Here is a 13,518-nt window from a genome sequence, read left to right as displayed (position 1 = left end):
ATTAATAAGTTCAAAGCCAAGAGAATATCCTGAAGATTGGGAAGCCAAATGCAGCTAATTTTCCACATTCAAACTGTTTCTTGAAAGCTTGGGTCATTTTATTCTGGAGGTTTGTGTGCTTACCTTACCCTACCTAACTCTGATGTACTCCTAGGAACCTTCCTTACCTCCACTGTCTCCTGATGATCCAATCGTTCCTATGCAGTCAAGGCCTATACAGAGAAAAGATGTGGGGGCTTCACTCCTTGGTAGACTGTTTGGGAGGTTCCAATACTTGAGGTTGGGAGATAAATTAGAAACCTATTGCAGTAGGCCAAGTAAGAGGCAATGAGGGACTGAACTAGAGTGGTGACTGTGTGGGTGGAAAGAAGGACAGATAGATGGATGGATGGATAGATAGATAGTTGGACAGACAGACAGATGATAGAGCATTTATTTAGTGAGCATTCCTGTGAACCAGGATCTATGTTAAATGATGGAGATAAATACAAGAAGGCAAGACAATCCTGGCCCTCAAAGAGCTTACTTTCTTTCTTTCTTTTTTTTTTTTTAGTGAGGCAATTGGGGTTAAGTGACTTGCCCAGGGTCACACAGCTAGTAAGTGTTAAGTATCTGAGGCCAGATTTGAACTCAGGTACTCCTGACTCCAGGGTCCGTGCTCTATCCACTGCGCCATCTAGCTGCCCCAAGAGCTTACTTTCTAATGGGGAAAGATAACATATCAAGAAAGAAGAGTTGGGATAAGAGGGTCACATATGTTGTAGCATGATGTGGGCATGTCTAGGAGATAGTGTGGGGGCCTTATTCCAGGCAAGATAATTCTGGAAAAGATAAGCTTGTGGTACCAAGGATACAGACATACGGGAGATTCTGTGGAGGTAGAAATGACAAGATTTAGCAACTGATATGTGGGGTGAGGGAGAGTGAGACATCAAGGATGACTCTGAGGCTGTGTACCTGAGTGACTGGCAGGATGTTAATGTCCTGTCCCCTAGGAAATAAATATGATTTCATCTTTGCGAAAAAATACTTTATCCCCTCCCCTCCCCTTCTTATTTTTGGAAATGTCTCTGCCCAAAACCTTGGGCAAAGTTGTCCCTATAGATAGAAGTTTTTGTAGATGTCCTGCTAGAGGTTAGCAGGACCATAGGATGACATTTTAGAAGTAATTGTAGAGATCATCTAGTCTAACCTCCTCATTTCACAAGTGAGGAAACTGAGACCACAGATATAAAGTGATTTGCCCAAGGGCACTCAGTAAGCATCAGAGGCAGGATTCACATTCAGCTTCTCTGACTCAAGAATCCTTCATCATATTGCCTTCTAAAGGGAAGTGACCTCCCCCCCCCAATTAGAATTTTCCAGGGGGTACATACAACTTACTTTACAGTTATATGTGGACTCCCATCCAGGGGACTGATGGAAGAGATAAATTCTCTTTCTGAAACAATTATTTGCCCCCTTTCATTTTCTGTCTCCCAGATAAACCTAATGCCACAAATGACATTTAACAAGGAGATAAACTGGGGAAATTCTCTGAGCAAGATATCATTTGTTAATAGAAGCCTGTGATCTGATAATAAAGGATGGGTCTAATGACTTTGACCCTAATTTGAGGGTATAGTATATTTTTAGAACCATAGAGCAAAGAACAGAACAGAAATCATGTAATTGTCCAGCCTTACAGAGGTGAGAGATTACTGGTTACATAAAAGAAAGCAGGCATAGCCCCTGGTGGCATGCTGACCACCTCTTCCTATCTTAGACGAAATGCTTTTGTGAATTTTATGAGTCCTGGTGGTGTTCTGAGGTTACTGATAAGGGCAGGCTTACTGGCCACTGGGGAATTGGATTAGTCTACCTCAATTGTTAAGGATTCGACAAGGTTAGGTAGTCCTAACTTCTCAGGGATACTCCACAAATCTTGCAGGAAATGCTAAGACAATGTGTGATGAGAGTATCCAGAGCAGAGTTTTTCTTTAACTAGCAGCGAGTGCTGTCTCTTCAGAGAGGGGTGGCTGAACTTTAACACACATAAGCTGCTTTACTCAGAGACGGAGAAGAGGCTCAGGCTTATTACACCGAATTACATAGGATATGATTACAGAATAAAATAAAATCTAAAATACAGGATCAAGAATTAATTCTCTCACCGCTCTGAGAATTTGCAATGACAACTTCTATGGACTAGAAGCATCATTTATTTTATTATTTTAATGTTTATTTTTTAAATTTGTGGAATAAAACAAGTATTTCCATAACATAGTATAATAACAAGAGGATTGCACATGAAACTGCAAATCCAATATGTACAACTTGCTATTCCTTTCAAATATAATAAAGTTATAATGTAAATGTCTTTTTTTCTTCCCTCTCTTTGCTCCCCTAGAGATGGCTACCATTAGACATACACATAATGTGTAAAATCATTCTATAGATACTTCTATTTATCAGTTCTTTCTCTAGATGCAGATAGCATCTGGAAGCATCTTTTAGACCCAGGGTAAGAAGAAAATGGTATCTATTAGGGAATAGAAATTCCCAACCCGGAAGAATCCATGCTCTGCTAATTCAGATAATGGTTTTCCTAAAGAATCCATGTTTGGGTGGTGGGAGAAGAAAATCTTTGGTTTTGAAGGTAGACACAGGACACGGCATACAGGAATGGGATTTGTAGAGCAGGTTTGAACTTGATGGGTCAGAGCATAGAGATTGGTTATACAGATGATAGAAGATATAGAAGGAGGGAGAGGGAGTGAAAGAGGGGAAAAGGGATCAGTAATATGGAGGTGGAAATATAGGTCTATGAATAACATCAAATTCACTTAATGCAATTCTGTAGGGAGATTGAAATAACTGATCATCTTGAAAAGAATTCTTATTAGGATATATTGTTCCAAGTGCTTCCAGGGTCATAGAGATGCTTCATGGGATACTACTGAATCTCCGTAAGGCCCAAAAGGACAGAGATATTGTTGGGGGCAAGGAATAGGGCAATTTTATGTTTGTAATTTTGACTAGAATCCTTTCTTCCCTGAAGTTTAACTTCTTTTAGGTCCTGTTTAGTTTCTTTCTGACTTTGAATTGGAGAGGCCTATGAACATTGACATCACCCATTTAATATTCTGGGCAAACTCTCTGCTTGGACTTTACATTATCATCACATTGCCAGCTATCCTTGAGTGAAATTCTCACCAGTAGAGGGTGAGCCCAGTGGCATTTCCCCTCTGTTTGTTTATCCTTTCAGCTTGCAAGGAGGAGGAGTGTAAAAATGAGCCTATCCCTTCATGCCCTCCACACCGGACGCTGACTCCCAGGAAGACAAAATGCTGTACTGAGTATGAGTGTGCTTGCAGCTGTTTCAATTCCACTGTGAGCTGCCCCCTGGGATACCTGTCCTCCTCCATCACTAATGACTGTGGTTGTATTAGTACCACCTGCATCCCTGACAAGGTAAGGGCTCTGTAGCTTTTTGTGTTCCTAATATTTAGAATCTGTCTTTGTTTGATTCCTTGGTTTCCAAATTGAGGATAATTATATGATCAGGACCTTTGGATTCTGTCCATACCTTAAATAGAAATTCAGTTGAATCCAACAGATTTTTTTTTTCTGAGCACTTACTATATGCTTAGCACTCCTAGGTTCTTGTGGGAGACATAGAATAAACAAGTTGAAGAAAGGGTCCCTGTCCTTAAGGAGATTTAAGCGTAGTTGAAGAGGCAAGCCCATGAACCAATTAATAAGATGCCCTGGGGTGGCTAGGTGGCACAGTAGATAAAACACTGGTCCTGGATTCAGGAGGACCTGAGTTCAAATCCGGCCTCAGACACTTGATACTTACTAGCTGTGTGACCCTGGGCAAGTCACTTAACCCCCATTGCCCCACCAAAAAAAAAAAAAATAAGATGCCCTGCTCCACAGATTAGATGAACAGTGAGCAATCCTGTTTGAACTCCACTAATAGGGAACCCAATATACAAAAATACTAACTTATTTAGATAGCACATTAAGCTTTACGAGCAGTATGGCAGAGAGCATAGGGAGTTGGCATTGAAGACAACTGGGTTCAAATTTGGCTGCATGATTCTGGGTAACCTAACTAACCTCTCAGCGCTCTAGGTAACTCTCCAACAAGACCCTAAATTACAGAGAAGGTGCTGACCTGCATTGGTAGTGGGTGTTTCTTCACCTGGAAGTCCCCTAAACCAATGAAATCACAGGATCAATCCTTATTCTTCTCTCTACATGAAGATCGACAAGAACTTCCCTCATGATTCCCCTGGGAGGTAGCTAGTGCAAAGGTTAATATCTTTATTTTGCAGATGGAAAAAAACAGGCTCAGAGAGGTTGTTTGACTTGTCCATAGTAACACAGCCCATTAAGTACTAGAACCAGGACTCCAACTCACATTTTCTGCTTCCATGTTTGATGCTCTTGACTACACTGTGATGTAGAAATCTGATCTACAATTGGATAGCTCTGAAGGACTAATTGGATACATGGGACTATGTGATTACGTAATTGGATGAAATTGCCTCAATACAGGATCAGAGATCTAGAGCTGAAAGGCACTTGGGAAGCCATTTATTCCAATTCTCTAATTTTAAAGATGCAGAAGCTGAGGCTCAGGGATGCCAAGAGACTCATCCATGATCACACAGCTAGTGAGAAGGAGATGAGGTATTTAAAGCCAGGTCCTATAACTGCAGGGCACCTAGGTAGCACAGTGGATAGAATGCCAGCCCTGGTGTCAGGAGGACCTGAGTTCAAATTTGGCTTCAGTACTGGAGTGTTTTGCCATTTTCTTCTCCAGCTCATTTTACAGTTGAGGAAACAGAGGCAAACAGGGTTAAAAGACTTGCTTAGGGTCATACGGCTAGTTAGTGTCTGAGGCCAGATTTGAATTCAGAAAGATGAATCTACCTGACTCCTGGACTGGCACTCTATCCACTGCACCACTTAGTTGCCCACAGATAGTAAGGTTCAGTAACAATTTGATGGATTACTTAATGACAGGTTCTCCAAATTTTAGTTTTGGAATGGATCTCAGTGGCCATCTAATTATACCTATACCTGATCTCAACAAAACGAATAAGAAAGTTACCATCCAGTCTGCTTAAATCAGCCAGTGAGGGAAATGCTCACTTCCTTAGGCAGTCCATTTTACTTATGGTTTGCTCTGATTATTAGGAAGTTTTCCCAACATCAAGCTGAAATTTGCTTCTTTGGAATTTTCATGCATTGCTCCTGGTTCTGTCCTCTGGGGCCCAACAGGACAAATCTAAGCCCTCTCCCATATGCCAGTTTGTGTTTGTTATCTGAGGACCAGCTTAGTCCAGTCCAGAGAGGACCATCTTCACAGTGCTGGTTGCTGAGTGATAAAAAACCCTGAAAAGAATGATCATGTTCCCATGAGTTGCATCTTTCCCAGTTGAAGCATCCTCACTTCCTTCCACTCATCTTCCTATGACAGAGATTCAAGACTCTTTGCCATCTTGCTTGCCTTCTTTTTGATACTTTCCAATTTATCAATGCCCTTCCCAAATTCTGGTACCTAGAATTTGAACACAATACTCTCAATACTGAATACAGTAGTGAGATGTGGTCTGACTATATCCAAATGAATCTTTTTCTAACTGATTCACCTGAATATATTGTCTCCCTAGTTAGACTCTAAGCTTCTTGAGGGCAGAATCCCTGATGTGGTTGCCTTTCACTAGAAAGACTACCAAAACAGTGTATGTAACCACAGAGCCTACTGCTCTATAGGGTTAATTTTGCATCTTTTTCAGGAGTAGAGTTGGGAAAGGCAGAAAGTACAACAGTCTCCTCCGTAAATTAAAACTAATGGTCTGGCACCTTTGAAGTTTAGCTAGCATGATGGTCAGAACTGCTCCATCTTTACTTCCAGCTCATTCTAGGTAGAAACAAGTTAAAACCTTCTGCTTCCAGGTTTGTGTGCACCAAGGCACTGTCTATCCTGTGGGGCAGTTCTGGGAGGAAGGCTGCAAAACCTGCACCTGCACCAACATGGAGGATGCTGTCGTGGGCCTGCATGTGGCCGAGTGTTCTGAGAAGCACTGTGATGAGAGCTGCCAGCTGGTAAGTCGGGTACCAGGTGGGCACCCTGGGCTGGGGCAGCAAACCCTTACAAAGAGAAGGCTCCTGAGTGGAAAGCCTGAGTGTATGTTTTCTCTGTCTGACATCCTTTTGACTGTCATTTGCCTTTAGCCACCATTAGAAGTATATCATGATGTGCTGGCCAGAGGGAGAGAATCACAGAAGACTTGTGGGGCAAGGATTAAGGCTGGGATATGGATGGTCCCTGTCTAGGGAAAGAAATGCCGGGCCATCATTCCATTATATTCAGCATTATTTGAGTCTTTCTTCAAATTTCAAGTCAGTTATGGGATTCCAGCTGAACTAAAGTTCTATCCTGATGACTCATGAGACTTTGGATGAGACTCTAAATTTTCAAAGGCTACCTTAGGGGAGCATAAACTCTGGCAGATCTTGCCAAGCTGAAGAGGCTTCCTGGGCAGGCTCCACAATAAACTGTGTTTACTGTCTGAAGACCAGAACAGACAAGTCCAGAGAGAATCCTCAATGGTCAATAAACATTTATTAAGTGCCTACTGCATGCTCGACACTGTGCTGTGTGAGAGATGTTATGAAGGTAAAACCAACAGATTGGATATGGGGAGGGAGAGAGAGTGATGAGTCGAGGATGATACCCCAGGTATTGAGCTTAAGGGGCTGGGAGGATGGCACTACCTTCAACAGTAATAGGAATCTTGGAAGAAAAGAAGGCTTGAATGAGTTTGATTTTGGACATCTTGAGTTTAAGATGTCTAAGAGATATTCAGGATGTCCAGTACATATGAAAATGTTGTTTGCCAGGTGATCATTTTTGGCCGTGACATTTCATAGAAACTGCTTGCTAAGGTGTGTGTATGTGTGGGGGTTGTGTTCTATGTCAATGGTGGTGGAATCCATCCCTCCGAAATCATGGATCTGCTGAAATAGTGAATTTTAGGTATGAGCCTCTACTAGTTTAGAACGAAACAGAAAGGAGATAGAAGAAAGAAAATGGAAAGGATGGAAAAACCTGGGAACACCCCCTTTTCCCTTTCCATTCTAAGCACCTTTTTCCTCATAGGTTGTACTCATTGTCCTAGGTCCTCCATCCCCTCCCTCATTAACACCTTGAGATTAGTGACTTAAATTTTTGTCTTTTCTCCAATACCTGGCACAGTACCCAGTACATAGTAAGTAGGTGCTTAATGTTCTTGTTGAGTGATTGAAGAATACTAGAAGATATTCTGGTCCTGCACCTTTGAGTCAATATTGGAGAGACTCTTCTCTGAGTCAAATCTAAGTGTTATCTGGAAATCCCAAATCCAAGGAAGAGTAACTAGTACAGAAACGATAGTTTGGTCTCTGTACAGTTATTTTAAATAAATTATTATGTGGCATTTTATAATAATATTATGAGAAGAGCTGTTGGCAACAGGAACCATATACACATTGTATTGGCTTTATAAATGTTAATAATAATGATTATAGTGGCAAGATTGGTGATAACAGCATTGTCTGAGTGAGGCCTTAGTATGGGGAGAGGAAAAATGCCATGACTGGCCAGAAAAAGGTGAATTTTTGCAATGAGCCCAACAAAGCAATCCTCATACTTTGTTCAGTGACTTTGGAGAACACTTGTATTAAGTTCTTTTGCTAAATTCTCTAAGGTGAAGATGATCTATTTGACCTAGTCCTTAGTTTTTAAATGAAGGGATTAAACTAGCTGAGCACCAACATTCCTTCCAGCTCCAGCATCCTATGTGATCTGATGCCATAGGTCTAGAAAGGGTCAGGTCTCCTACCTTTGTTAAATTACGGTCCCACTCTCTTCCTCCTTTTCCCACATGGCAAGAGTGAGGTTGTTCATCAGTCCCAAGGAGATGTAGTGCAGTTCAATAAGGCCTCTTGAGCACAGGATCTTCTCCAGGGAGTGGCACATTAATATGGAGAATAATGGGCAGTTTCTCAGAGAGTCCCAAGGCTGGGGGAGTGTGGGGAGAATAGAAAGTATCCTGCATGCATGTGCCTCTGAACATCTGTGGCTGCTCACTCCCTAGTGAGGACTTTGCTCTGAGACTAGGCACAGCTCTGGGTCCTTCTTCTTTGGCTTGTGACACACACAAAGACGTCATTGCTCAGGTAACTGAGACAATATGGTACAGCCAAAAAAGGGCATGGGGCAGACGACCTGGCTTCAAATTCTGTCCCTTACCTTATGGCCCCTGTGACCTTGGGCAGTTCACTTAGGCCCCTTCCCAGGCCTCAGTTTCCTTATTGGTACAATGAGAAGGTTGGATTAGGTACCTTCCAGCTCTAGCTCTATGATCTTTATCATTTTGTTCTTTCAGGGGCAGATTTCTCCTCAGCAAGACTGAACAACCTTGTTATAACAGGCCAATCAATAAACTAACCAGCATGCATTCATTGGTCACCTGTTATGTGCCTGGTACAGTGCTATGTGCTAGAGTTACAAAGCCAAAGTCAAAATAATCTCTGCTTTAGGAGCCTACTTTTTTTTGTGGGGCAATGGGGGTTAAGTGACTTGCCCAGGGTCACACAGCTAGTACTTGTCAAGTGTCTGAGGCCAGATTTGAACTCAGGTACTCCTGAATCCAAGACTGTGCTTTATCCACTGTGCCACCTAGCCGCCCCAGAGCCTACATTTTATTAGGGGTAGAGGGGCAGGTCATGAGAAACAGATACAAAATCCATATAAAGGGAATCCAAGGTAAGAGGCCCTGGAAACTGGAGGGGGGGGGTCAGGAGGCATCATATAGAAGGTAAGGGGCAGCTAGATGGTGCAGTGGATAGAGCACTGGCCCTGGAGTCAAGAGGACCTGAGTTCAAATCTTATGTCAGACAGTGTGATCCTGGGCAAGTCACAACCCTAATTGCCTTAAACATCTGGGGCCATCTCCAGTCGTCCTGATGTATATCTTGCCACTGGACTCAGATGGCTCTGGAGGAGAGAGTGAATTTGGTGACCTTGCGCAGCCCTCCCTCACTTAAATCCAATTTAGTGCAAGTCATGACATGACATCACCCTGGTGTCATGGTCCTCTTTGAGAAGGAAGGACAAACAACAAACAACAATAGAAGGTGTCGCTTAACTTGAGCTTTGAAGGAGTGTAAGGATTCTAAGGGTCAGAGCTGAGATGGGAGCAAAGGGAGATGGAACGTCTTATGTCAAAAGATGTCCAATAGGCAGTGCAGTTGTACGATAGAGTTCATGAAGTGGAGTGAGATGTAGGAGAGGTAGGCCAGGCATATGCCCATGATGCTATGCCACTAGTCAGGGTTGCTCACTTGGGAAAGTGCTGTATCTTAGGCAAATGGACAAATGCTTGGTTACCCCAGGCCTATGCTTAGGTGGGATGTGGTGGAGCTGGGGTACCTCTACCACATAAAGATTGCAGAACTCAGTAGAGTAATAGAATCCAGGGATCTTGGATCCCCAGGCATTTGACATTTATGAAAGAGGATACTTTAAATGTTATACTAATGAAGACCAGGCCACTTAGTTTTCATTGAAGAATGAGCTCTGCAGAACTCTCAACAGGCTGGATCTCTGAAGGAACAGATTGAGTTGATGTTTTCTTACCTTTCTCTAAGCCATGACCTTATGAAAGGTGGCACTTAGAGCTTCCTTAATATTTTAACCCTGGTCTCAGGTTTAATTCCTCATGTTGCTGATGCTAATGAAGGAGTCCAGCTCTGCCCCAGGGTCTATAACAACACACTTAAACTGGCTATATGTACTGCTCTACCCAGAGATCAGAGAACAGTATAGTTTGCAGTTAAGGGCTGGGTCACTTAAGCCTGAGCTTAAGTGTTAACTGAGCTAATGTTGCCTAAGGTGTAACTTTGGGCAAGTGCCTTATTTCTCTTCCTCCCATCAATCAAACCAATAAGTCAGCGCAAAATAATTGAAAGGGAATGCTGTTGCCCAGCTGGAGGAACTGAGGTATTTAATTTTTTTTTGGGGGGGGGAAGAGAAAACAGGGAGAGATAGGATACTCTTTTAAGCCTTTCATATTTGAAGACCTATCATGTAGAATATTTGCTCTGGTGAGTCTCATAGAGAAGAGGTAGGAGCAAAGGGTAGAAGTTATAGGGAGGTGTATTTCCTAACAATTAGTTGTTTGATCCAAAGTGAAATAAAGTAGCGAGTTTCCTATCTTAGGAATTCTTCAAGTAGAATGCTGGAAACTTTTTGTGGAGCATGTTTCATACAAGCTTCATGTTTCAAGTCCAAGTTGAGCTAGGTGACATTTGATTTCCCTTCCAGCTCTGAAATTTTGTGACTTCCTCCCAGTCAAATCATCCTATCTGAATGTGAAACTCTAGCAATTCCCCTTCATTTACTAGCCCTTAATGCTTTGTGTGTGGTGAAAGCAGTTACTCATAATTCTGTGTATTCATTAATGTTTGGGGGGGTTCAGTTGTCTGTATGTTCTCTCTATTTGTTCAGGTCATACAACCAATCATTTTCTAAGAACCATGTAAACAATGTCCAACACTAAGGTAGGGATACAGAGGAGTATAAGAGAAGCTCCCTGCCCTCTGAGAGGTAACAGTCTATTAGATGAAAGGGCACAAAAAGATTAACTGGAAACTCAAGAAATTATATGATAGGTATCAAGTGATTGGTATTGTGGGAACTAAAAGAAAGGGGATAGTGCTATGGGTTAAATTGATCAGAGAAGGCTTCAGGCAGTAGGTGGTATTTCAGAATGAGATCAAAGAATGTGTTAGAAAAAAGAGAGGTCTGGCATTCTAAGTGTTGGTGAATAGGAAAAACTAAGAGACATTAATAGTTACATTGTATTTGAGGAATAGCAAGGTGGATCTTTAAGTAGTGATTTTGGCACCTAGAGCACTAGTGCTAGCACTAGTGAGGACTAGTAGCTTAGGGCTAGCTGTACTAATTGGAATGAGCAGCACTATAACTGAATTGTCCTTAAATTAACTTTGTAATTCATAATGTGAGGATAACATATGAATTAATTAAGACAAATTCAGTTGAATGGGAGGGTAGCATCTTAGAGTTGAAAGGGAAGTTGGAGGTTACATAGTCCAAGCTGGGTTGGTGGTTCATAAATATTTCTGGACATGATGATAGTAACAATCATAATGATTACTGTCAAATCATGGTTTTCTCTGACTTCCTCTTGCCTTCCATGGATCTGACCGTGTCAAAAGCACTCATATTTTATATATTTTGAAATGACTTATATAGTCACATATTATTTTGCTGGATAGAATGTAAGCTTCTTGAGGGCAGGAACTATTTCTCTTTTGTCTTTGTCACCCCAACACCTAATACAGTGCTTGAGATATGGCAGACAGTTAATGGGCTTGTTGATTGATGAGAATGTCATGTTGCTACTTTTGTTCCTCACAGTTCCCTTTTCCTTCTCTCTCCAGGGCTTCACCTATGTGTCTCAGGAAGGCCAGTGCTGCGGGAAATGCTTACCATCAGCCTGTGAGGTGGAGGGTGGCTCGTTCCGGGGTGACTCAGAGACTCATTGGAAGGATGTAGGTCTGGGCATGAGTTTGAAAACACAGGGATGGGATTAGGGACAGGTATACTTTCTTCCTTGTCGTCCTTTTTATACCTGGTACTACCATTGTTCCTCCTGAAAGAAGAAAACAGTCATTTGTCTTAGGTCTTCTCCCAATAGTGTGTCAGTGAGATAGAGCTGACACCAATGGGGTGACGCGGATACAGGGTTTGAGGGAGGTACAGCTGATTGTTGTAGGAGGAATGAAGTAAATAGAAACTGAAGAACAACATATTTAATGAATAAAATAGCATAAATTGAGAGAATTAAGTTGAACTAAGGAATAATTATAATGGGTCTGGAGATCAGATGATGAAATTTACCTCCCAGGTTTCAGTAGCAAAGAAGAGGACTGTGGGTATAAAATTCTATCAGTTGTATTCATTATGTTAGTTGGTTTTGCTCTTTGTTATAAAGAAGAGTATTCATCGATGGTCAGGGGTTTATTGAAAATGACTGTGATGTATGAATTAAAGTCATCAATAGCATTTGTTAAAGACCCAAAATGGAAAAGCAATTCGATTTGACCAAATACCCAACATGATGTGTGTATGGTCCTACACTGATTTACTGAGAGGAAGGGAAAGTATTTCAGTCTCTGTTTTCTAGGACCAAGGCTGGTCTTTGCAATGAATCTGAGTTCAGCTGCATTTCGTGTTGGTTTCATTTACTCCAGAGGTGTCAAATCTGAGTCAGCAGCAGCAACACTCCCGCCCAACCACCCCATTAAAATGTAATTGGGAACTATTGGACAAAATAAATAAAAATACAATAGAGCATAGATTATGTCAATATGTGGTTTTCCAAGTCAATAAGCTGTTTGCCATTTAGTGGCCCTCAGTTCTATTTGAGTTTGACCCTACTGGCTTACGATAATATTTACATAACCCTTTATGACTATAAAACAGTGTTTTCTCATCCATTTTTATTTGATTCTCACAGCACAGAATAAATATTATCCTATTTCCAAAGTTACAAATGATCTCTTACTTGACAAATCATGGAATCAAAAAATTTAAGTTAGAAAGGGTTTCAAGTGGCTTCCACATTGAATCCAACAAGGAATCCTATGTCTTACCTGCCTGACTGGTGGTGATCCATCCTCTGCTCAATGACATCCAAGGAAGGAGGAACTCACCACCTCTGGAGATAGCCCATTTCATTTCTGGACAGCTTTAAACTTTAGGGATGTTTTCCTGATCTCAAGACTAAACCTGCTTGAGTCATCACTTCTTCCTTCTGGGGTCAAACAGAACAAACTTAATCCCTTTTCCATATGACAACTCTTCATATACCATGGACCCGAGGCCTTCACCAGCTTGGTTGCCTTCAGCTGGAAACTCTCCAGTTTATCAGTTTCCTTCTTAGAGCATGGTGCCCAATACTGAATGCAGTACTCTAGATGAGGTTTGACAAGGGCAGAGCACAGTGGAACTATCACTTTCTAATCCCTAGAAGCTAAATTGTATTAGCTTTTTTTTTGGCTACTGCTTCAGACTATTATTGAATATGCATTCTACTAAAATTCCCAGTTCTTTTTCAGAACAACTGCTGTCTATCCATGCTTCCTCTGTCATATACTTGTGCAGTTGACTTTTTGGTGCCCAAGTGCAAGACTTTACATTTATTTCTATTACATTTTATCTTATTACATTCAGTTCCATGACCTAGCTTGTCAAAATCCTTTTGGACCTGATTCCATTATCCACTGTGCTAGGTCTCTCTCTCTGTTTTTTGTTATCTGTAAAACTGATGAGTGTAACATCTACACCTGTAAAACAACATTAAACAGCTCACTGACAATCACCAGTCACTGAGATTCCATCTGGACATCTTCTATCGTTGGTATAGCTACTCTTTGAGTCCAGCCATCGAA

The 13,518-nt window shown here is 41.6% G+C and overlaps 1 protein-coding gene across 1 annotated transcript in view; it reads left to right on the top strand.

Annotated features, from left to right (window-relative positions):
• VWF (von Willebrand factor) overlaps positions 1-13,518 on the top strand; it is a 213,719-nt gene that overhangs the window by 183,983 nt on the left and 16,218 nt on the right. The window contains exons 42-44 of the mRNA XM_043968561.1: positions 3,248-3,453; positions 5,953-6,102; positions 11,506-11,616. Coding sequence (XP_043824496.1) covers positions 3,248-3,453; positions 5,953-6,102; positions 11,506-11,616 — 467 coding nt within the window. The remainder of the gene's footprint in view (positions 1-3,247; positions 3,454-5,952; positions 6,103-11,505; positions 11,617-13,518) is intronic.

Source organism: Dromiciops gliroides, chromosome 5, assembly GCF_019393635.1.
Source record: "Dromiciops gliroides isolate mDroGli1 chromosome 5, mDroGli1.pri, whole genome shotgun sequence".
NCBI classification, from domain to species: Eukaryota; Metazoa; Chordata; class Mammalia; order Microbiotheria; family Microbiotheriidae; genus Dromiciops; species Dromiciops gliroides.
Note: the sequence above shows the minus strand (reverse complement) of the source record. Positions and strands in the feature narration are given on the sequence as shown.